At 38.9% G+C, this 26,481-nt stretch overlaps 2 protein-coding genes across 3 annotated transcripts; one reads left to right on the plus strand and one right to left on the minus strand.

Moving 5' to 3' along the window:
- Positions 1-26,210, plus strand: LOC134755779 (nucleoside diphosphate kinase 7). Of its 2 annotated transcripts, XM_063692378.1 has the most exons (8): positions 1-64; positions 4,784-4,934; positions 13,255-13,535; positions 13,619-13,780; positions 14,609-14,807; positions 20,498-20,725; positions 23,076-23,189; positions 25,035-26,210. In XM_063692378.1, the coding sequence occupies exons 3-8, from the start codon at positions 13,366-13,368 to the stop codon at positions 25,173-25,175; spliced, it is 1,014 nt and encodes a 337-aa protein (XP_063548448.1). In that variant the 5' UTR covers positions 1-64; positions 4,784-4,934; positions 13,255-13,365; the 3' UTR covers positions 25,176-26,210. The 2 variants fall into 2 exon arrangements, with proteins under 2 accessions (XP_063548448.1, XP_063548447.1); XM_063692377.1 differs by lacking the exons at positions 1-64; positions 4,784-4,934 and adding an exon at positions 13,020-13,175.
- On the minus strand, positions 262-11,272 carry LOC134756205 (nucleoside diphosphate kinase 7-like). Its single transcript, XM_063693034.1, has 7 exons — positions 11,201-11,272; positions 8,804-9,081; positions 8,286-8,447; positions 7,708-7,906; positions 6,641-6,886; positions 6,395-6,508; positions 262-476 (listed from the first exon to the last, which is right to left on the minus strand). Exons 1-7 carry the CDS (start codon positions 11,270-11,272, stop codon positions 327-329), a joined length of 1,221 nt encoding a protein of 406 aa, XP_063549104.1. The 3' UTR covers positions 262-326.
- Positions 26,211-26,481: the final 271 nt, after the last annotated feature.

Genomic DNA, 26,481 nt, shown 5'->3' on the forward strand with positions numbered 1-26,481 from the left:
TCACCCGTGAACATGATGCATGTAACTGCGTCGAAATATCGGGAGCTCACAAATAATACAAAAGGTAATCACGGTTTATATCCCGGTCAATATAAGTCTAGTGAAACTAACCGTGAATCATTCAAAACTCTACTTACATAATATTTTCACACCAAAGCTATTGTTTAGTGTTTCATGTTTCATAAACTGCATAAACAGGACAGAACCATCTTTTTTGTATAGGAAAATAAAGTCGGGATAACCAAGAACAGAAAAAACATATGACAGGTAACAAACAAGCATATATTACTAATACCAAAGTATCACCATAAATATCAAGTTGCAAATCAGTCGTGCATATTGGCCAAGAGTTTGAAAAAATATTCCACTTCCAACTCCGCGTCCTCATCCAAGTCAGTGCAGTGTACAGCGTTGTGCACATCATTTATCCCATACAGCGCTCTTAGGGAGTCTGGGTACAGCTGGCGACACAGCTCCTGGATCACCAGAAATTTTTAGGGATGGTATAGTATACAATTTAAAATGAAACCAATATTCTTATTAGGTACTGTTTTTATTTTACCCGACTATGGCAAAGCGAAAGGAGGATTACGTTTTCTTACTAATCCATTACAAAATTGTCCCTAAACGATTGTGGTATTTTGTGTATTTTTAGCATTAGAAAGAACTTGAGAGAATTAACCTTTTGGATGCCAATGACGGATATACCGGCACCGCAGGTCCAACGCCAAAGACTGATTAATCCGTCACAGACCACAAAGCACCATAGACCTACGTGCATGTGCATAAAGTTCAATTTCAGTTTTGACACTTCGGTGACGTGGCGTCCGAGTGACAGCTTTTGTGTATGACACGGCGTCGAAAAGGTTGACAGAAATTATGTTTTCACCACACCATGATTGTTCAAAAACTAAGTAGGTAGAGGCCCTCTCTCTTGCTTGTTCAGAATCTAATGAGAAAGTTGCATTTTATCCACATGTGGGGCAAAGTAATCAGATGCGAATTTTGAGTTGTTTCCTTATGTTAGCTGGTAGAATTGACTTTTAAATGATGATTTTAAATGATAAGTAAATTTTTTATGACGTTCATTTGGATTTGATTTGGTTAAAATTTTTTTTGGTATTTCATAGTTAGTATTTTCCTCGCTTTGGTGTGGTAAATTTTTTTGTGTTTCATTCGGAGGCAAAGTTTGTTTAAACGTCGTGCCTTGAAACTCTCGCAACGCTCAAGATTCAACTTCTCGAACAATTCGCTACGCTCGTGGTTCAATTTTGGATTCTTTCGCTTGTTCGGGTATCAATACTAGCACGAGCGGCTAAACAACAATTTTGCGACCTTGTAAAACAAATAACTATTTTCGGCTAGGCACTGTGCTAAAATTATAGAGTAAATTCTAAGTTGCCGTAATGGGTAGGAATAGGTACAGGCGCGGATCCACCGTTGTGGGCAAGATGGGCATGCCCACAACCTTTTTTACACTTTCACGGTATATTGAGATCGATAGGCCTTCATAAAATAAAAAATAAAAACAATGAATCGTGCGTGATTCGGAACGCAGCAAAGAGCCATAGACAAAAATGGTGATACTTTTTGTCACATTTTTACAACATATTATCTGTTTCTTTTTGGCGCATGAATATGTATTAGAAAAAAAGAGATGACTACTGGTTGGAAGCGCGCACTCGTGCAGACCATAGACAATAGACAGATCTACTAATTTAAAAGCAAGAGTGTATTGAGTTGTATGCATGCACATGTAGATTCCCGCCAAAATGCCAAAAGTTCCGAGGCAAGCCGCCATTCTTGAAAAGTTTTTTGTTAATGTCAGTCAGGGTAAAATAGCTGTGATAGTGTGATTGTTGTTTCGACACAATGGTAAGTTATTTTAATGAAATTATTGCTATTTTACCGCTCTAATGCAATGCCCTACTCTATATATCATTTGTAACTTTATTTTAACTTTGTTTTTTGGTCATTTCGGCCAGGGTTTACCTAAACAATCAGAGCAATTTATCGCTCTGATTGTTTCTCGACGTGTAAGTAAGCTACTCTATGTATATTACTTTTATAATAAAACAAAGTTACAAATTATCCAATAAAATATTCATTACCTACATTGTTTATCGATTTATTATTTGTACCTATGATATTTCGTGTTGTGTGTGATTTGTTTTCTTGAGGGGGTTTTTTGGCGTCTTCTAGTCAATGACTAAGTAAATATCTTGAAAATTAAATCCTACAACTACTCACGCAGCTGTGCAATAGGTATATCATGCTATCTCGACTGAACATTTAGATTTAAAAATTTTAATTGGGTAGATTCTTTATGTACCTAGTCAAATATAAAATAATTTACCTACATATTTAGTGGTCGATTGAGTAGTAATGGAATACCTCATACTATAGGGAAATAAGTCAGCTAAGCGTAACTACGTTTACTAAGTATTAGGTTCAAGGGAGTTTAAAAATGATTCATAATACGTATGTATTATTAGTAATTTTCAAACTTTACCATACTATATATTAAGTAAGGAAACTGGTATATGGAGTACTCTATGCTTACTTATTTATCTAAGATTTGTACCCTAACATCAAAATGTTTTTACAAATATTAGCAACTCTCCCGGTTAGCGTTGCTACCGCAGAGAGATCTTTTTCTACTCTTCGCAGAGTAAAATCTTGGTTGCGGGCCTCAATGGCAGAGGAAAGGTTATCCGGGCTAGCTCTCCTGAATATACATAAAGATACGAACCTAGATATAGATCAAATAATCAGCGTTTTCGCAAAAAAGAAACGTAAGCTTGAATTTGTAATTTAAGTATATACTTAAATAGCAAAATCAAACTTACGTTTGGGTGCTCCCACAGTTATACCTCGTTACCTCGCGCGTCCAATGATGATGCCTATGACAGTTCATTTTTGTATGGAACAGCTGTCACGTAAAATGTTCGTACACTTTTTTGGAAGTATAGCACATTCGTTTATTTAGAAATGTACTAATTAACTAATAAAAATACGGTATAAACATAAAATATTTCTTATCTTAAGTTCTTAAGCCTATTCAAATTTGACTTTGGAAAGTAGGTAAAGGTGTAAAACTGAGTCAAAAGTAGTACCTTAGTAATAAATGTAATAAATAGATATATATTGATTATAGTCTAGCATGACTTAATTGCTTTTAATGCAACTTATAGATTATGAAAAGCTCTGACAACTAAGTAGTCCACAAATTAGCTGTCTATCATTTATGATTTTTTACTTAGCCTCCTTGGGCTTACCGTGGGACTTCAAGTCAATCTGTGTAAGAATGTCCTATAATATTTATTCATTTATTTACTTACGCAAAAGGCTAAAATGTAAAATTCTTACTTTTTCATAACCTCGATACGAATGACTCCCTGTATACATAAGTATATAACAGATTGGCTCAAATATTTTTTTGCAAAAAATTATTGTAAACAAAGAGAGTGGTGCAAAACTGAATCATTGCAAATAAATATGTATGAAGCAGACCACTGATTAATTTTTGCACGTAGTATTTATTTCTGCAATAATTACTAGATTTAAGATTTGAGAGAATTGCTGTTTATTATAAGACGCGTTACAATAACAAAACAAATTAATAATAAAATTTTATAGGAATGTAAATAGGTATAGTGTTGTAGCACTATACCTATTTACATAAAAAAATCCTATATTTTTTTTTAAAGTTCCTACTTAAACCAACTTGTCTGAATTATATTGGTTAAAAAGGAGTAGTTATATTACTAATCATCAGTCATGATCATTATCTTTAATTTCTATTTAAGTAAAAAAAAATAAACTAATTATCTATTTTTAGTTCATGTACGTATAATAACTTGATGGATGTCAAAGGATATTTATGAAGATCTTAGAAGTTTTGTTATGAAAAAAAAATAGACTACCCGACTACCCGCCAATCATACCTCTATGATTGGTGCAAAACATGGTAATAACTTTTTAAAGATAAAATTCAACATCCTATTTTCAAATTACTCAAAATGAGAAATAATTTACAGCAAACATAATTGCTTACCAAATTCGTATACCTACATTTAAGATTCATTTCAAAGAAGAGTAGAATGCGGTTCGGTTTAGCATCTAACTGTAAATAAAGTTATTTAATGTAAAATGTATACTAGCGTTTAATTTAATTTGATATCATTTGAAGTAGCCGAAATTTCATCAAATCGGTTCAGTAGTTGTAAATTAAGTCTCGCCTGGTGCATGTCACTTGCTGGTCACACTACAATTTCCGAGACACCGTCAAGACACCGCCCAGTTTAGTGTCCCTATTGGTTTACTAGCTGTGGCTAGTATAGGAAACAAAAAAAAAGATTGATTGAAATTGATTTGGAATTTAATCAAAACTGACTATTTAATTGGACGAAATCAGCTCTGAATTAATTCAAAGTCAAAGTCCTGATGCGCAGGAAAAAGGAAATAGGTAATCAAATTCAAAAGTCATTCATGACTCATAATTGCTTTATGAGCGAACTTTGAGTCGCACTTGGCCGATTTTCGGTTTTCGGGTGGCTGTGACCACAACCTTTTTTGAGGGCTGGATCCGCGCCTGAATAGGTAGGTATTATAATAGCATTAATAGCACCATGGAAAGAGGACACACACAATAACAGACATGTATAGACAAAACTTTCAACGACATTTTAATTCGTATCTATTTACTTATTATATCTACATTTGTGTGTGTGTGTGTGTGTGCTCTCTTTCGAGACACTGGTAATAATATTTCAATTTTTAGTGACACAGCTCATGCTCCTACCTTGTCCTGCCTCCACCGCCAGCCCAGGCCTACGGCGCGCCGGGACCCACTTGCTTTATCGCATACCTACGTGTGGGAAAGTGGTACTTTATGTGCCTATGTGGAATCCATATAAAGAAGCACTTTCAGTGTATGTATTTTATTATAAGCTCTCAAATAGCGGCATACCGCTTATTACTAATACTAAAAGCCAGAAGATTCAAATTGCAACAAAAGATAGTCGGCCAACTTGTACGATTTCAAGAGCAGCAGCCTCGCATCAAGATTAGGTAAGTGATGTCTCAGTTCTATGTAAATATTGTATTCGTTTTATTTTTTATGTCAGCGCTTTGAAATCTATTGGAACTATTGGAAGCCGTCTTGATCCCCCAAACAATAAAAAAAGTTTGACTCCTTAGTTACAATGTTCTATACTCTACCTACCTACTGAGAGTATTAGATACCTACTGAGATAATGAAATGAAATGTATGTGGAGAATGGGTTACATATTAAATTAAGATTATATTGCTACTACTACTAGTCTCACCAAACTCTACCTTTTCAGGCGTCCAATACTTTTCAGGACGACACAAACAATCACAATAAAAAACAAAATTAAAGTGAGATTAACATGTCATAGTTTACATTTTGAAATAATTATACATAAAATGTGTCATTTAGAAAATCGTTTATACTGTAATAACATGTGTGTATGAGCCATTGTTTAACTAAGTTCTTAAATTTATTAAAATTACATTCCTGTTACATGTCCGGTAACTTATTATTATGAATGGTTACACATACAGTACGCATTTTCGGAGGAATGTGCTAGCTTGACCGCGGGGTCCGCGGGCTTATAAATAGTTTGTGTTGTGCTTGTATTGCTCCCGGACTTGACGGGGTCGTAGCTGTTGTACTTCCATAAACTGGGTTTTATATTTGTGCACGAATAATGAAGTAAATGTACAGGCAAGGGAAGGTGAGAATACCATTATCTATAAAAATTGGCTCGTTGGGTGGATGACGCTCGAAAAATCGCGGGACACTTTTGGATGAGACTAGCCCAGGACCGGGATAATTGGCGTACACGAAGATAGGCCTATGCTTAGCAGTGGGCGGCTGAAGGCTAAAATGATGATGATGATGTAATAAAAATTGGACGACATAAGTCTAATTGCTCCATCCCAAAAATTGCTCTAATGCAGCGTTTTTGCGCAAGGAATACCTACCTGGTCTCTGTCTGTACTGTTTCCCCATAAAACCACACCGTAGCGGAGAGTCAAGTCTACGTACCCATGATATGCAACTAATTCTGCTTGTACAGAGATAGTTGTTGCTATCCTCCTGAGTGCATACCTATACAAAACTACTTATTCTGGAACAGACATTATCCACCGGCTTCCTCCAGTTACAGTTACAATCAATTATTATACCCAGAAACCTTGTATTATTGACTTCTTCAATAGGATCGTTTTCGGAAAATGTGTTACGATTTTGATAACAATCGGAAGGAATTTAAGGACATTTAGAGATTTTATGATTATGAGTTTTGATCATTGTTGAACAACATAAAACACGCAAAATAGTTAAGTAAGTAAGTAAAGTTATACCGGATCTCGCGGTCCGCAAAACTTCCTGAATTCTTGAATAACGTTCATGTTTGGTTTGTTACACTTTACTTCTAAAGCAACGCATTTACCCTCTGTGAGATGAATGCACATGTCCTGCAAATGTAATCCGTGGCGAATAAATTCAGATAATTATTATATGTACCTACCTACATTATGGTAAATCAGAAACTATAAGGGAAGGTACATACATTTCCCCTAATAACTGGTTATATACTCTAAACACACCTCATATTCAGGCAAGACTCCTTTGTATATTTCATAGAACTCTTTTGCATCATGAACCTTTACTGAAAACATCGCCATTGCAGAAATATAAAAGTTATCCGAGGTACTTATTCGATCGATAACATTTCCTAGATGTCCATCGGTCAATACATGTGGTTTAATTACACAGCATGTGCAATCTTTGAGAGTTGCTTGATAAGGTACTTTAGGGAGATTGTTTTCTTGGCCGAAGAACCAGTCTATTATCTGCAATTACAAGGAAAAACCGGTGAAAGGAGGATTGACTATCGATTGAGTCACTGTGTTTCCTACAAGTTTTTTAACAGTAGAGTTCCTTCGCATATAAAATTTTTCATTCTTCAAAAACGGATGAGAAAGTAGCATTTTATCCACAAGAGTGGCAAAGAAATTTGATGCAAATTTTGAGTTAATTCCACATGTTGGCTGGTGGACTTTTAAGTGATGATTTTGAATGATAATCAAATATTATATCTAGCGTTAATATGGATTTGATTTGTAACGTTCTACAGTTAGTATTTTCCTCGCCTTGGTGTGATGAAAATTTTTGTGTTTCACTCGGTAGCAAAATTTGTTTAACCCTCGTGCCTTGAAACTCTCGCAACGCTCTAGATTCCACTTTTATACCAAAACCACTTTATAGGCTTCCTTCTGGTTGATCTGGTTCAATTTCGGAATCTTTTACTGCTCGGGAATCAATATTGCCACGAGGAGTGAATCAACAACTTTGCCCTCATTAGGCTTATCTTATTAAACCTCTCATGTGCCGCGTTTTTTTTTCTTCAAATTTCTTCGTACGCAGATACGAGCGCTTAATGAGATTGCGCTGCTCGCACTCCGCAGCTCCGTACGAAGAGGGAGGAAATGCTACCGTCTCCAGCCCCAGAGAGGGCCGCGGTCTTCGATCGGTCATAGGTGGAAAGTGATACCTAAATTTTTCTGCAAATAATACAGCAAGCGTGGGTCCCTATCCGTTATATTTAGATGAGTTTGGGTTACGTGAGTGTAGGTATTATTTATTTCTTTCTAAGAATACAAATCGCACTAGCCTTTGCGGCATCCTCTCGAGTATTGCAGCCGTGTGCCACATTTCTTAGAGTATTATGACCGTAAAGGTATCTTAGGGTCCCGGGCGCGGCTTTTGTAGGATCCGTAGCACCCAAGCAAGAGCGAAAGTATTTCACAGCCTCTGGAGCTACCAGCTCTAAACCAACGACCTCGCCGGAGGTAATGTAGTCTATTATGATGCTGCAAATAGAGTAATGTATTTAAGGCCATCTTAAGAAAATGATATGAAGGAAAATTGATGAAAAATAGAATAGTAAGAGTACCTGGGGCGCCTAGGCGGGTGCCTTCTTGGGCACCCCAGACGGTCTACCGCGAACACCGAAGTTCGCAAATTGCGGGCATCATTCTCCATCACTTTAATTACACCTTAATTGGAGTAAAAGAGAAAAATGCCCGCAATTTGCGAAGATGAACCGAACAACACAACGAAGTAACTGAAGAGTTCTTTTCTTATATTCGCTTTCACTAAGTAAGATTTAAATACTACTAGGTATTCCGAAGAAAAGTATTAGAAGTGACACAATTGTAGCCTGTTAGAAAATTGTTTATATCCACTTACGGTAGCATGTCGCTTCCGGCGCAGTTTTGGTAAAGTTCCATGGCTAATTCTTTACTAACTTTGGCATTTTTCATGCGAACGATTCTAAAGCCTTTTTTCATTATGTAAGTCAGAATTTTTCCGTGGTCGCTCGGAGGGCCGGGCTTGATGAAAGCGAATGTACTAAGGGAAAATAAATTAATATTATATCAAAAAATATATTGTTTATTTACTAGCTATGTCAGGTCGGGTTACTTTAACCCAAAAGTGAAACATGAAAAACCACATATTTATATGGGAACTGCTACACCCTAGTAGGGTCCATGTTTGTACTTGATTAGACTTGACTCCTTTGTAAAATACCATGATTGCATTGAATAAATGATTATGATTAAGGCCGGTCTCATAAAAAAATAATATAAACGCTAAAACTTACCGAAGAAAGTAAAGATCTCTATGCAACGTCGCCCTGAATTTACATGAAACCATATCTCTGTAGCAACTTACAAAATAGGTAGTTATTTTATAAATCACTGTACCTCTCCATTTTATTGAATAAAGTTCGCTTCGTGATGGGAGCGCAATCTCGTATAAGAATCAGTTTAGCAAATATGTTAACAATATTGCCTATTTGTAGCATCTCCATTGTAAGCGTCGGCAGTTGGACTCGACGAAGTAGGTTTTTGCCTTTTTGAGGATCAATCACTTGAACGGAATTATCAAGAGGAAAAAAGTTGAGGACTAATTCCACCATGGTGTCAGTTTCTTCGTCGTACATTTCGCATAGAAAAATATATTTATCAAAGTAGTCGAAAACCTAAAAGTAAAAACGAATATCTACGGAAGAGTCGTAAACGTGAGCAAATGCGTGTTTGACAAAAACATCCATTGGCAATAGGCTAGATGACAAATTTTCAGTAAAATGGTATCAATCGATCAGGTTTATTTTTAGGATCAAATGCCTATATGGGAAAGTCAGAAATGATAATCAAAGTCCGACAGTCTTACTTCACTCGCGAAACGCTCCTAAGAAAACGATAAGTGAACGTGACGTCAAGGTCACTGAGAGCCCATTTTGAATGTACGGACAAAACAAGAAAATTGCGTTTTTGTCTGTGAAATATTGCGTTTATGTATATAGTTGCTATACAATCTTTTTTTGGATAAAATGTAAGGAATCCCTTACTTTTTTCCTTTTTGAAAGTAAAAAAATTACTTAAATTTTGATATATATGAAATATATTATTTTTACATTATTGTGATAAATTGCTCATTTGCTATCTATGTTACTAGATTTTGTTATAAAATTCAACATGTGTCATCATCCCTATTGTATTACTGTAGGTATATATAGTATAAAATAATTTATAGTTTTAGATTTAAGTGTTAACTACTAGATTTAAAGACACAAACATAATGTTTTATACCCTAGCGATTTCGGAAGAGCGGGGTTTTCTGTCACAAGCATATCTAATGCTTAAAAGAAGATCCCATCCCATGCTGTAAACTCAATAAACATTTTTTAATTTTAATTTTTCATACTAGATGGCGCTGTTTAATGAAAATATATGATACCCATAATATAGTGCTACACTCCTACACTTGCGCCTATTACACATCAGTCAGGGACGTCAGGGTAGTCCAATAATATGTTTTGAACACCGCTGCGCCAATTAGTGTAACTCGTAATTAACCATACTTTGCATGAGGTCTTTCGACCACTATGAAATAACAGCTAAGGGTATGCGCGCTCGAGCAACTTTTGTCTCCGCGACAATTTTGTCTCACATCAAGTCTATGGGTTAGTATGGAAGTGCGCGCACACATAGCGACGCGACTCCCGGGAGACTTTTTTGTCCGCGGGTTCGGAGACAAGCCCGCAACGCAACTGTCTCCTTCCCTATTGGTTTCAATGCAAGTGCGCGCACAAAAGTTGCTCGTGCACGCTAGCAATTAAATAAAAAGTTGTGTTGCTGTCGCTCTCGTGCGCACATCACGAGCAACTTAGTCGCAAGGCGATTTATATGTCTCTTTTTGACAAATAAATCGCCTGGTGACTAAGTTGCTCGTGCGTGCATACCCTAATAGTAGTTCAATGCTAATAGGTGACAGTTTTCATACGCACAAATCTAAAATGTAAATGGTAAACTGATGAAGCACACGGAGTGCTTTTCTATGTACTAGTCTGATGGTGCTCATTAATAAAGGTTTTAATATTCTATGTTGTTGATGTTGAAACTTGACTGAAACACTTCTGACAACACACGACATCTTTTACGTAAAGTATCTCCATAGACATAGCCTCTGGTTTAATATTAAATCGTACCATTTTATGTACACACGCTTTCCTATTATTTAAAGCAGAGAGACGATAAATAAAAGAGAAATAAATGTTAGGAAAAGTAAACAGTTTACGTCGCTATGACAAGTTTGGCATTGTGATCATATTGCTGTTTTATCTTTAGTTCCCACTTTACAGTTTATTATTAGTTACCAAGATTATCTGGATTTTGAATCTGCGAACTCGACTCCACACTCGCGTTAGCGGCTTCGCGCCGCGATTCGCGCACGAGTGTGGAGGGAGCTTTACATAGAGACAATAATATAGAGATGAAATGGGGAGGGGGGAGATGACCGAACGAGATGCTCATGGAGACTATATAAAGGAGCCAAATCTCTATGTACGAAAAGTGTCCATCAAAAAACAGTAATTAGGCGGCGCCACCATACACCAAAATACTACCAAAAAACAACCTACGTAATATGGTCGGGTTATATTATGGTTCATGTTATACTCATGTCCCAGAGCCTAACTAGCGCCACCGGAGAGATTAGGAACTATTATTTACAGCCGAAAGCTGGTCACTTTTGCAATAGTTCTGCCATAAGAGATTGTGGTCCTTTCTATACCGTCCATAGAGATGCTCTAATGGAACTTTCAGTATTTCTATGTTTGATGTCGGGGGCTGCAATAGCGTTCTGGCTGCTCCTCTGTCAGACTCCGCCATGGCGCTACTGCAGCTTGTACGAAAGGATATTGTTAATAGATTAAGTTAATTGTAAGAAATATTGCTGTTTTCTATGGAGCGACATGTTCACCTCGGTGACAAGCTCTTAAATAAAGAGAAAAAAAACTCAGTATTTGCAGAGAAAGCTCTATTATTGTTTGTCCTTGTCATAGTTTCACTTTTCCTTTCTGCCTACTTCTAAAAAGTCCTAAGTGACGTAGACGTTTTTTATCCGATCGTGTAGCACGCCATGACAGTTAAGCCTAGTTTGGACTACGTTAGTAATTTAGTCGTATGTCCAGTGGCGAGTAAGTATTATATTCTTTGTTTGGGCGAGTATTTGTGACTGCATGCCTAAAGGGTTGCTGCACATGGGGCATAAGGATCCTTTAGGATATGCACGCACGAGCAACTTAGTCGCCAGGCGATTTATTTATCTCTTTACGACGAATAAATCGCCATGCGACTAAGTTGCTCGTGATGCGCGCACGAGAGCGACTTTCGTGTCCGCGACTATTTTGTCTCTCACATCAAGCCTATGGGTAAGTATGAAAGTGCGCGCATGTAGCGACGTGACAATCGGGAGACTTTCTGAGGGCCTACCGCGAACCACGTTCGACGTGTTGCATCCCTGTTACACTTACCCCTGTTACGAATTTACAAGTGCGACAGAGAGGCAACACGTCGAACGTACTTCGCGGTAGACCCTATGGTCAACCGGCGACTTATTTGTCGCCCGTGCGCGCACTTGCATTGAAACCAATAGGGAAGGAGAAAGTTTCGTCGCGAGCTTGTCACCGAACCCGCGGACAAAAAAGTCTCCCGGGAGTCACGTCGCTACGTGTGCGCACTTCCATAGTAGCCCATAGACTTGATGTGAGTGACAAAATAGTCGCGGCGACAAAAGTTGCTCGTGCGTGCATACCCTTAGGCATGCAGTCACAAATACTCGCGACTCGACTAAATTATAGTTGGTCCATAGAGTAACTTATACTAGAGCGGTACTGTCATAGTAAATTTTGTAACCCCAGTAAATTCACTGCCATCTGTCGACACACTTTAAAACTAAAAATGAAGATTTATAAAAATACGATAGAATGTATTTAAATATAGATAAATGATTTTTTTTATTTGCATTAATTATTTTTATGATTTTGACCCATGTTCTTTCACTGATATGCGTTAAAATTGTTAAATAATAAACGAAACCGTCAACGCCATCTATACGACTGTAGGCTAAAACTAGTAGCGCCCTCTGAACGAGAATCAAATTTTCTTGATTTTTGAGGCACGTTTTTTCCTTAGACTGTATCCATCTATTACGGAGTTATATCTATCTTTGGTTGGTCAAACCAAATGAGGGCTAACGCGTATGAATTCGCCGCTAGGGGCGCTAGTGTAGATGGTGGTCTTTTCCATAGTTCGAAATGTCAAATGTCACTTATCACTTCAATGACTGACAGCTGTTCTTTAGTCTTTTGGACCACCATCAACAGAGGCGCCAACTGGTGAGTAAAAAAACGATAGCCCTCATTGGCAGTAAATAAGAACAAAAAAAACTATACTCATCCTTTTCTTTCGGGTGCTAGTACTAGTGTAAGATAAAGATAGTATGATTCTCTCTGTCTATGTTTGAAATAATACAGTCCTTTGACAAACTATACTAACGTAGTCCGAACTAGGCTTTATGATATTTTATGCAATGGCAATATTAGCAGCGTTAATGTCAAGCAAACATGTCAATTGTCAAGGTTGTTTTACTTGTTTTTCATTTAATGTTTTTGAAGTTTGAAGACGGAACGGCATTGCTAATGTTTACAAGCTGCTAACGTTCATTCGGTTTATTTTTATATATATGAAAAGTTCACTTTTAGATATGAATTTTATTTCTCAATAAATAATGGTGAATACTCTCTTTTATAACCATGTTTGATGTAGATTATGTGGAGTTCTTTTCCATGGACTTTTTGTTCTGCTTGCAGGAAGGGGCCTACCAAGACAAATATTCGTTTGTCGGCGAATGGTACGACAGCCAAGCCAGCGTAACACGACGATATAATGTATTTTATTTTCCGTACGACGATACCGTAGAAATGTTTGATTTGAAAACTTGTAAAACCTTTGTCCGAAGGGTAAAAGTAAATGGTATTAGTTTAGATAAGTTTTGTATTGGTGGTACTCTGTTAATTTTAGGACGCCTTATTAAAATAGTAGATTTCGCTTGCGAAGATACCAGAAAAAAATTACAGAAAGATATGGAAGTGTAAGTATAACTCGGAAATCTTGTTATATACCATCCTCTTTATATTGTCAAATTGAATAATTAAATACTCATTACTGTTCCAGGACATTTGCTATGATCAAACCTATACCAACTAACATTGTTGGAAAAATTGTCACACAATTGAATGGTCATGGCCTACGCATTTCTAAAATGAAACAAGCTCGCCTAACTGCTGATGACATAAATTTTATCTATAGACATATGCTTACGGATCCTACATATGCGTAAGTTTTATTAAGTTCTTATAGTATAAGTATATTGTTATTACTGAATGTTAGACCAAGGTTATAGTAGCAAAACCTAGGAGGATATAACCAATCGGAGCCACCACGTCTGTAATTTGCTGTACAAAAAAGTCTGCCAATTTTTGCGGGGGAGGGGAACGCCAAATATATATGTAATGTCAAAATAGCCATGTCAGATAAATGTCAGTCCATACATTGTGTATGACCATTGGCCGACTATTTTCGACATAGGGGAGTGCCTGTTAATGGCTACTCCGTTTGGTTATATCCTCTTAGAGCAAAACAGTCATAGAGGTCCATACTATTTTTCTGGAAAACTCATTCAGACATCAGAGGCCTGGAACAAGTAATATTTATTGGTATACAAAGCTGAGGCTCAGGCCTCTTCATATTTCGAGAGACAGTTTACAGACATAATTAATTTAAATGAGGTAACCACATTGTGGTATAAACATAACACGGTTCATGGTTCTACCGTAAGTTAGTTCCTGTTTTTTGTACAGTCGCCATCAGATATATCCGAGCGGCCAAGGTGCTCACAAATATCTCAACATGCCTCTATTGTCAAGGCGCTAGGTGCGTGTTCTGATATTTTTGAGCACCTTGGCCGCTCCGATATATCTGATGGCGACTGTATTTATGGCTTGAACTTATTTTTATTTAGGGGTGTAATCTCTCCAGTTAGGCTACAAGGGTGACAATATTGCAAAGGTTACAAACTACTGCTTTGCCATTGTGTGTCCCAATTTATCTCTGGGTCACCTTGGACTAGCAATGAGAAATTGTGAGGGTCATTTATATTTTCAGATTTACAATGGAATATTTGGAAGGGCAACTAGTAATAGGGCTGGAGTTAGTGGGGAACAATGCAGTGGCAGCATGTAAGGAATGCCTGGGTGACATGGACCCGCTGAGGGCTGCTCCTGGTACTATAAGAGCCCTCTATGGATCTGATGCTGTGAGAAATTGTGTGCATGCATCACCAACTCCAGAACATGCTTTAGAGGTATGATTAATAAAATTATAGCTTTTACATTCGCAGGTGGTTATTACAACATAGACATATGCTAAAGCACACAGAAATTTGTCACCAGAGTACACAGTAAAAGAGACTTTATGTATGTGAAGATAAGGTAAAAATCAAATGTATAAAAACTGTCAGACAAACTAGGTTGCCACCAAAGTTTATGAACTATGTATTTTATACATAGGTACTGCCAATTATTTACTTAGATTAAGAGGTAGTCCCTACATCTACCAGGGAGGCGAGGCCTTGTAGCCCCGGGCCATAAGATGAATTTGCTTAAAGGTGACATCGGGCTGGCAAGGTTTATGTATCTATGTATAGTTACAAGGATCGTCTGGTGGACCGTATGTTGAGTACTGCTCCTCTGGAGGCTTTTAACTGTATCCAGTAGGTAAATACCAATGTCAAAATGATTATGGACAAAGGGCATCCTGAGACAGCAGCTACCAGGACTAAGCTTTTGTAACATAATATTTCTGTATTATTTATTTTAATCTTCAGACAACTTACCTGTTTTGGTATGTTTGAAGCTACCCAACTAGCAAACTAAGTCGTATAAGCTTACATCTTACGACTGTAAGTCCAAAAACAGTTGTGTGAAAGATCTATCATTATCAAAAGCCTAAGAGATAAGTACAGTCAAGTGTAAAAATATGGGTGCATATAACTTACTCAAAAATATGTCCCATAGTTCTTAATTTGCTGACATAAGAGCTATGGGACATATTTTTGAGTATGATGTGTGCACCCATATTTTTACACTTGACTGTACTTATCTCTCGATCGCCTTCTTACGACCGTATGTCGTATGAAGGTTGTACAAAAATTACCAAACTGCTAATTTGTCGTCAAACTAGCTTTTAGAGCACCATCTTTCGACATTCGGTTATTACATTACAGCACAATTGCTGAATAAAAGTGGTTCATTCAACAAAATAGTCATATAATAGCTGTCTGCAAGATTTTCTTTCGACTTGAATATTGAAGTTGAGATAACACTGTTTGACGGCTATATCATACAGCTTAATAGTCGGATAAAAGCTCTTTGAAATCTTTTACAGTACTTATGCACTAAAAAGCTGAGTGAAGGCTTTTAGGATGACAAGTGAGATGACAAAATGGCGAATTCATATTAACTTTTAAATTAATATTATTTCTGACTAATTTTCTACTGAAAAATCTTGCGAACCATGAAAATTTTAACTAACATTTAAGAAATGTAGATGAAAAATTTCATTTCGCACATGAAAGTAAGACATACGAGCATACGACCTAGTGTCGTCAAGAGTTAGCTAATATTGTGGTTGGCGTAAAGTTTAACATCATGAGCAAATACTTTACCTTTTACTTTTATTTTCTGTGACTGAAATTTGACAACCGTCACGGTCAATGTTGTATGAGTGCCGTAATACTTGCGCTCTCACGACCAAAGAGTCGAGTGATTGCAACCGCGCTGCTATAGGTATTACGCCAAATAAGTCGAATGAACGAGATTCTGATGACAATCATAGAAATTGATATAGATAAGTAGCATTCGAGTTGCGATTACTCGATATTCTTTCAACTATTTGGCTATTCCTACGATACTTACATTACAGCACTAAAAAGCTGAAAGAAGTGCGCCGAAATCGCGTTGAGAGAACGTGCTCAGATCCTTCTTTCGATCCTTTACAGATCTATCTCGACCAAATAGCTGAAAGAGAAACGTAGGTAATGCTGTCTTTTTCACGACATAATTTGCTAGTTGGGTATTTATCTATTAATACTATTTAATGGTGAGACACATACTGCAGTAGTTTAAATAGTTCAAAATAACTTTTAAGGCAATTACTAACAATTAGAAAAAAAAACAAAATCCAAGTTTCAATTATTTATTTATCGTATGGCATATCTCTACATGTCACTGCATTATAAAATTAAAATTTAAAACTAGAATCCTTAAAATAATCCACGGCTTTCCCAGTCAAGGTCTTGAGCTCTTCCAAGTTGCCACCGAATTTGGTGTTAGGACATTCCAGCACCATGTGACGGATAGTTTGTTCCGGTTCTCCACATCCGCATGCCGCCGATTCACACCATCCCCATTTATTCCTGTGGTATGCGGAGTTACCCACGTCAGTTCGGAAGCGGTTCACAACAGACACCAGACACGTCGTTGGGTAGTGAAACCTGGAGGTCTAGTACGGGGGCTTAGTCCGAAGAAGTCGTTTGGCGCCTTATTTGATTGCCACTCGTTGAGCCAGGCATTCTCTACCTTCCACAGGGGGTCCATGTCGTTTAACCTAGCTAGTGGTGACTTAAGCCTGCGATCAGTCTTGGTGAGCACATCGTCGTGGATGGGTAAAGTTGGGTCTCTACGTAGCTTATCGAGCTCGCGGTAAAGGCACTGCTCCCGGCGTAGCTGAGGTGGGGCGATGTTACTGAGGGCAGGTAGCCAGTAGGTAGGTGTAGGGCGTATACAGCCTGTGATGAGGCGCATGGTTTGGTTCAGTTGCGTGTCAACAGCTGAAACGTGGGTGCTGTTAATCCACACAGGTGAGCAATACTCTGCAGAAGAGTAGACCAGCGCGAGAGCAGTTGTTCGGAGGCACGCAGCATTGGCTCCCCAGGTTGTTCCGGTCAGCTTTTGGACTATATTATTACGGGTCCTCAGTTTCCCGGCAGTTTTGTTCAGGTGGCTCTTGTAGGTTAAACTTCGGTCTAGGGTGACACCTAGGTATTTGAGGTTTGGGTTGTGTTTCAGTGCCTTTCCCATAAACTCCACGTTCAGCTCGGTGTTTGCTAGCTTGTTGTTTAGGTGGAAGCAGCATACCTCGGTTTTATTTGCGTTAGGGCATAGTCGCCATGGGAGAAATAATCATTCATAGTCAGTAGATCTTGTTCTAACGCTACTTCGGTTGTCTTAATGTCCCGGTCTTGTGCACCTAAGGCAATGTCGTGTCAGCGTATGCGAATTTCCTTGAGTCCGTTGCAGGGAGGTCATGGGTGTACACATTAAATAGCAGCGGGGCAAGCACCGATCCCTGCGGGAGACCGTTATTTAAAGTTTTGAATTACCGAGGTGGACTTGGAAGATTCTGTTCGTGAGTGAGTTTTCCACAAGCTTACAGATTTTTAGGCACGGGACCACCTTGATGAGCTTATATAGGAGTCCTTGACGCCATACAGTGTCATACGCGGCCGATAGGTCGATGAACGCTACCGATGTTTTCTGATTCCCTTCGTAGCCTCTTTCTATGAACGAGGTGAGTGCGAGAACCTGATCGCAACAATTACGATTCGGCCGGAAACCAGCTTGCTCTTTTGGTATAGCCTTGTTAATAGTATCAGCTATGCGGTTGTAGATGACCCTTTCCAGTAGCTTGTAGATGACACTTAGCAAAGCTATAGGCCTATAGCTGTCCGCACTGTCTGCCAGCTTTCCCGGTTTGAGTATCGCTATAATTTTGGCTCGTTTCAGGATGCTTGGTATTTTGCCGGTGATGATGATATGGCTGTAGAAGTTGGCAAGCCATTTTTGGGTTTTGCTCCCGCAGTATTTGAGGAATTCCGGAAATATGCCGTCAGCACCACAGGCCTTGTTTGTGTTAACCTGTTTAATGCCAGCTATGATCTCGTTTACTGTGACTGGGCCACTGTAGGCGTTGTTCGGTGTTATCTTTGACTTAAGATCTTTAAGCTCCTTGCGAATTTTCTTCGTATGTAACTTGTGGCTCGGTGCTTTAGACAGGTTGACAATTCTCGTGGCTATTGATCCCGGCGGTTAGCCGTGTCAGGACGTGCCATGCTTTCCTACTGGAGTGCGTAAAATTCAAACCTCCAACTGTGTCTTCCCATTTCCGGAGTCGGGCTTCGTTTAGTGATTTAATGAGTAGTGTCCGCAGGTCCGGTCTCCGGTTTTATTATATTCGTGCCAAGCGGATTCACATTCGTTGTTCCAGCCCGGTATGTATTTCTTTCTAAAGCCACGGGGGATACATTTCTTGGCTGTTGCTAAGATGAGTTTCTGAAAGCGCTCACAGTTTTCTGGCAGCGGAGGGATCCAGCGGATGCTATCATCGAGCTTGTTAGCAAATGTTTTCCAGTCTGCCTTTTTAAAGTTCCAACGGGGGACTGGGTATGATTCGATGACTGGGATTTTCAGTCCAACCTGGACGAGCACTGGTCTGTGTTGGCTGTTTGGGAAGTCTCCAAGCACGGTACGTTTTACGGGCAAAGGCTCGCCTTCTTCGTCCAGGGAGCTAAATACCAGATCAGGGTTATATTCTTTTCCCCAACGGGCAGACTTGAACGTGCCTTTGCTCTTTAGATCAAGTACTAGCAAGGCGTTGATGGAATCAGCCCAGTGGCAAAGTTTTTCACCATTGTCATCGGATGTCGTATAGCCCCAGGAAGTGTGGTGGCTGTTGTAGTCGCCTGTGTAGAGTGCCGGGTGGCCGAGGTTTGGAAGGGCCGGGTCTGGCCAGGGGCTATTCGGAGGTTTGTACACGTTGCACACTTTCGTTTCGCCAAGCTGTATGATTGTGGTTTCTATGTTATCGGGGTTGCTAGAAGAGCTTATCAATTCAGATGTTGGCATTAACGGTGTTCTGACATAAGTGGCAGTTCCATATTTTCCGTGGTAAGTAGCTCCAATTATTTGGTATCCCGGGATAGCCCCTCGTCGTGAGAGCTGTGTAGGGTCCGCGGCGTGGGTCTCTTGCAAAAGGATTATATCTACTTTGTTGTCGTTAACTATTCTGCTTAAGCATCCGGATTTTGCTTGACTTATACCTTCTATATTAAATGAACAGACACGGACAGAAGGCCCGATGTCTTTAGTCTGGAGGCGCTGGGGAGCGCCTGTTTGAGATTGTTTTCTGAGCATATTATTCGCAGTGACGATCAGCCGTGAGATTCAGAGAGAACAGTACAGCTGCCAAGTTTATTGCACTTTTAGCACCACAGCGGTGGGTAACTACCTACGGACGTGGTGCAATATCGACCCCCAAGTTTCAATGGGGTTGTCAACTCTCAAAGGTTTGTATATATGGCACCAGCATAGGTTTTACCTGTGTCTAGTTTGATACTATGAGGTTTGGCTTAATGGACCATAAGAATCCAAAAAATTGGCCAAGTGCGTGTCGGACTCGCGCACCGAGGGTTCCGTACATTACACAATTTAAACAATGTATTTTTTATGTGAAACGTGAGTGAAAGGTAAATTGCGGTTTACGATTTATGATGCATTAAAAAAAACTACTTACTAGATCTCGTTCAAACCAATTTTCGGTGGAAGTTTGCATGGTAATTTACATCATATATTTTTTTAGTTTTATCATTCTCTTATTTTAGAACTTACAGGGGGGGGGGGGCACACATTTTACCACTTTGGAAGTGTCTCTCGCGCAAACTATTCAGTTAAGAAAAAAATGATATTAGAAACCTCAATATCATTTTTGAAGAAAATTCTTATAGTTTCGGAAAAAAGTCGCTGTGACATACGGACGGACAGACAGACAGATAGACAGACATGACGAATCCATAATTGTTCCGTTTTTTGCCATTTGGCTACGGAACCCTAAAAACATGAATTTGACACTTCTTGGGACTGAGAGGTAAACCTATGCCGGCGCGATCTGTAAAATACTTCGACCGGCCAACCCTATTGTTTAAAATGTGTGTTTTAGGACGTAGCATATTTCTTCAGCGGGCGCCTGCGTCTCACGGCGACGCTGTCCAACTGTACGTTGTGCGTGGTGAAGCCGCACGCCGTGCGCGAGGGCAAGCTCGGTGCCGCGCTCGAGACCATCGCCGACGCGGGCTTTGACGTCTCCGCTCTCAACATGCTAATCGTTGAGACGGTTAACGCTGCTGAGTTCTATGAGGTCTACAAGGGCATCGTGCCTGAGTATAAGGTAATATTATATTACAAGCTCGGTGCCGAATTTATTGACAGCTAGGGAGTTCCTATATCGATAAATTAAATTATCGAGTTTTTTCCCTAATACTAGTGATCGCCCCCAGTTTCGTTTGTAACTGTAGGTATATTATTTGTAAGTATTATTATGATAAGGTTTACACAAAGCCTATTTTATATGATCGCTAGGTTAAAAAAAAAGACTATGAGTGAAGTTTCAAAAATCCCTTTAAAATAAAGAAGAACGGAATTCAGTTATTATTTTGTTTCATGTTAATACACTTTTTATTACACAATTTTATTTTTACAAACTAAACTTGGAGCGATCACTAGTATACATGAGAGAAAGCATCGATAATTGAGTTTATCGATATAGGAACCCCCTACCTGTCAATGAATTCTACCCCATAGAATCCGATGTCTGCAGTTATCTGCAACGTCTGTTTGTGTTACGGAGCGACCACGTATGTCTTTTTGCCTCCTGACTTGTAGGATCTTCACTCCGACAGTCGTCGGGCCTAGCCGAGTTTCTTGCTGGAACATTCTCGGTTATTCTAGGTGTAGGTGTAGTGAACCAGCGACAAAACTCCCATTAGCTTGATTCTCCCACTCTCAACACACCCAGATCAGGTTGAATCGCTCAACTGATCTCGCAGGAGCGCCAACTCAGTAGGAGTATTCCGTGCTGTAGTCATTTCAAGCTTGACGCGGAAGGGTCCTGGATTATCCCCAGGCTATACCTTCCTCCCACACAGCCCGATCGCTCTACTCGTCTACTGTTCCAGAAGTATAGAGCCCAAGTCAGGTTAACAAAATTCTTCCTGATTGGCGCGGAGTTGCGGGCCTTCAGTAAAAAATTAAGTCGTGCTATAACCCCTATTTGTTCCTTGATATGTCGCTACTCCATACAGAAATATATTAGCTTGTCACCCCGCAAAATACAAGAAATCCATCCATTTTTAGAATCAGTAACGTTTAGTAGAAATTCCATTGAATGAGTGAATTTAACATTACCTAGTGTAGACTTATATTGACCGGGATATAGACCGTGATTACCTTTTGTATTATTTGTGAGCTCCCGATATTTCGACGCAGTTACATGCATCATGTTCACGGGTGACTGAAGATAGCGGGTGGGTGTCAAAGTTGTGTAGACAGCGCTCTGTCTACCCTCATTCTTGCGCGTCGGCTGCGTTCACTTTCAACGTTACTAACGGTCGCATTCACACTTGTTGGTCCGGTCGCGTTCACACTCGTTGGTCTGTCCAAACACACTACACTCACGGTGTCACTACGCGTGTTTGATTCGGATATCACTGGTTTTTTACACAAACAAATCACAGGAATCCACACATTTGACAGTTTAAACCCATCTTCACGATTGAAATTAACCAGATCTTAACCAGGAGCTGAACCATGTTCAGAGTGTCCTGATGATGAATGGCTACAGAGTTAACATTGACAAGCGGGACACAAAAACCAAGCGCCTCACTCATCGCGTTGAGAGACAGCCAGCGTTTATGCCGTACGTCAAGGGTGTGACAGACAAGATATCAAAAATACTAAATAACTACTCTGTAAAAACTATCTTCACCCCGCACAGGAAAATTGCACAATTTCTGCGGTCGCCTAAAGACAATTTTCCCCTGGAAAAACCTGGTGTATACAAAGTTGAGTGCAGCTGTGGTAGTTCGTACATTGGGCAGACCAAACGCACTATTGCCTGCAGAATTAAAGAACACATTGCTGCGGTCAAGAACAATGATGTTCGCAAGTCAGCTATTGCTCAGCATCTCCTTGAGTCGGGTACAAATCACTGGATCGAGTTGCATAGTCCCAAGGTCATTTCGACAGAACGCCACTATATACCAAGATTGGTAAGAGAAGCCGTTGAAATTCACAAATACAAAAATTTCAATCGTGAAGATGGGTTTAAACTGTCAAATGTGTGGAATCCTGTGATTTGTTTGTGTAAAAAACCAGTGATATCCGAATCAAACACGCGTAGTGACACCGTGAGTGTAGTGTGTTTGGACAGACCAACGAGTGTGAACGCGACCGGACCAACAAGTGTGAATGCGACCGTTAGTAACGTTGAAAGTGAACGCAGCCGACGCGCAAGAATGAGGGTAGACAGAGCGCTGTCTACACAACTTTGACACCCACCCGCTATCTTCAGTCACCCGTGAACATGATGCATGTAACTGCGTCGAAATATCGGGAGCTCACAAATAATACAAAAGGTAATCACGGTCTATATCCCGGTCAATATAAGTCTAGTGAAACTAACCGTGAATCATTCAAAACTCTAATTACCTAGTGTAATTAATATATATTACATTTTGCAGGGCATGGTGGAGGAGTTGTCGAGCGGGGCATGCGTGGCCATGGAGCTGCAAGCGAAGGACAAGTCCGTCAACACACCAGTGGAATTCCGGAAATTGGTTGGCCCTTCCGATCCGGTAATTTTATATAATAAGAATTTTTAATTGATTGAGCGCAACTTGAGTTATAGTACAATCGGATTAGGTCTAACCTCGAAATCCTTCCAAAGTTATGAAATTTGCTATGTATGTTAATTAAAGGTCTCTTTTTCATGTCCACACTATTTGACATTTGGGGACCTCGAGGAACCGCAGCCATCTTGGAAAATGTGTACCATCCTGGAGAAATTTGCGTTTTACTCTAAATATACGTTCTCTATGAAAATATGGTGTGAGGCAACATTAAAGCTTATTAAATTCTACACAAAAAAGTCCTAGTTATCTTTACGGAAAAAATACATCTTGTTATAGAAATCGCTGAATCCAGATTTAGCGCTTATACGCTTTCAGGGCATATTCTCTTAATAGGAAACTTGTAGGAATATGAATTCCACTTTTGTCTATACATTTGTACACGTTATACCCCAATATCAACATTTTACTCGACTGCGACTTAAACAGAAAGTAGGGTTATGGGTTTAAATACTGATAATCAGTACACCCTGTATCTCAGGATACTGGACGAATTTTTTAAATGACGTATCGGTAGATTCCTCTTGCCCTTCAAAACCTGTTTACACTTGTTTTATTAACGAAAAATCAATACAGCCGCCTTGAGAGGATGCCGAATATTAAATCATATTTTTACTTCTAGCGCTTAAACTATTCAGTGGATTTCAATGAAATAGACATCAGTGGATCCATAATTGGTACACGAGTTCTATGCAATACAAATTTACTAAAATAAATGGTGGAAAAATATTTAGGACTTAAAAATGTGACTCCAAAAACAGATTTTAGGTCTTAAATGGGGTTTAAACAATAGTGACAGTAACAAAATTTGACACCTACAATTTCAGGGATCCCTGTTTGCGTATCCAGAACTACAGGGTGTACTGATTATCAGTATTTACATCCATAACCCTACTTTCTGTTTAAGTCGCAGTCGAGTAAAATGTTGATATTGGGGTATAACGTGTACAAATGTATAGACAAAAGTGGAATTCATATTCCTACAAGTTTCCTATTAAGAGAATATCCCCTGAAATGGTAGAAGCGCTAAATCTGGATTCAGCTATTATTTTCTATAACAAGATGAATTTTTTCCGCAAAGATATCTAGGACTTTTTTGGGTAGAACACAGAGAACGTAGATTTAGAGTAAAACGCAAATTTCTCCAGAATGATACACATGTTCCAAGATGGCTGCGATTCCTCGAGGTCCCCATATGTGAAATAGTGTGGACATGAAAAAAAGACCTTTAATTAACATACATACCAAATTTCATAACTTTGGAAGGATTTCGAGGTTAGACCTAATCCGATTGTACTATTATTATGAACATAGGAAACGACCTGTTCTTCACATAGTTCAAAGTAACTCAACTTCCGTTCAATATTATAAAGGAATGCGATTTTGTATAGGGAGCGTGCATAAACTGTAGGGGACAGCACAGGAACACTTGCTTTGGCGTGAAGTGTCAATTCAATGTAAATGTTTGTTTCCGATTCAGGCCACAAGATGGCAGACCCGCCAATAGCAATGTCGGTCTTGTTTGATTCGTCCATGGTAACAATACTCACATCAGTCACAGCGCCCTATATAATGACTAATGAGAAATGGCTGACTTCAGTAAAATAATGTTTTTGACATGTCTAATAACTGTACTCAATATCTTTATTGCAAATAAGGAAGAATCCGTTACACTGTAAATAATGTTTCCCTATGTGTTGATGTATCTAGGTAATTCTGTATATTTAGTAAAACAATGTAATCATAATTGCAACTAAATGAAATGAAAAATGAACAAGGAATAATTGTCAGGAAATCGCTCGGTTGCTTCGGCCGCACACGCTCCGCGCCAAGCTCGGCGTGACCAAGGTGCAGAACGGCGTGCACTGCAGCGACCTGCCCGAGGACGGCCTGCTCGAGGTCGAGTACTTCTTCAAGATCCTGGACTTCTGAACAAACACTGCCTTCACAGATTATTACACTAATAGACATTTAAAGTCAGAATTTAAAACGCGCAAAGCTTAACGGAGATGGCGCTGCAACCGTTAAAAATAGATATGCCAAATCCATAGAAATATCAATCATTAGACTACAGATTTTTAGAACTATTTACTTCCAAACCCATTAAAATTTCACTAGAATATTTTGTTGACAAATTAGTAGAGGAACTTGCACTAGTTGCATTATAGATCTTTTTTAGGGTTCCGTACCCAAGGGGTAAAAACGGGACCCTATTACTAAGACTCCGCTGCCTGTCTTGTCTGTCTGTCTGTCCGTCTGTCACCAGGCTGTGTCTCATGAACCGTGATAGCTGGACAGTTGCAATTTTCACAGATTATGTATTTCTGTTACCGCTTTAAGAACAAATACTAATAACAGAATAAAATAAATATTTAAGTGGGGCTCCCATACAACAAACGTGATTTTTTTGTCGTTTTTTTGCGTAGTGGTACGGAACCCTTCGTGCGCGAGTCTGACTCGCACTTGGCCGGTTTTTTTAATAATAATAACCGCCGATTCTAGAGCGTTAGCTAATATTCTGCTGTTTCATCGATCACGCAGTCATCAATGCAATCGTACGGAATTAACTAAAATAGAGATAGAATCGCCATTGTTTGTGAATTAGAGTAAGGTGTATTCCGTAAAAGTTCGGAAAAGCCGGGTAATTCCAAAAATGGACTCTAATAATGTGATGGAATTATGGGTGATTTTACCGTCTGAATTAACCGAATACACCTTAAATTTAAATGTGTAGCGCCATATCAACGACTTTGCATATCTATTATTTTAGTCATCTGTGCAACCTCATATAATACGCTTATTACAATTTACTTAAACTTGTATGATTGCACCGAGTGAGTGAGCTGCAATGTTTTCGTGAGTTTCTAATGTTTATTAACTAGATTTAAATTGATTTAAGTGTCTGTATTGTACTGGATATTTATTTGTGCACTGAATGAACTGTTGAAATATATATGGATTTTACCACAATTATCTATTCTATTATTAAATAATAACTGCCCAACGCCGCCCGACATAATCCAATTCACACAATGACGTTATGCATAATCTTAGACTTAGGTATAATCACTTTTACCTGACCTGACTAATGAAGAAGAAAGTGAGTTTTTAAGTTCCTATATTTATATTATATATAATTTCCTTCTTATGCCCAAGTGTCTTAAATTGTTTGAAGGATTTATTTACATTTGAGATGTTATATGTTATAATTCGTCTTCGATGTAAAAGCGAAACACTA

This window comes from Cydia strobilella, chromosome 3 (genome assembly GCF_947568885.1).
Source record: "Cydia strobilella chromosome 3, ilCydStro3.1, whole genome shotgun sequence".
In the NCBI taxonomy this organism is placed as follows: domain Eukaryota; kingdom Metazoa; phylum Arthropoda; class Insecta; order Lepidoptera; family Tortricidae; genus Cydia; species Cydia strobilella.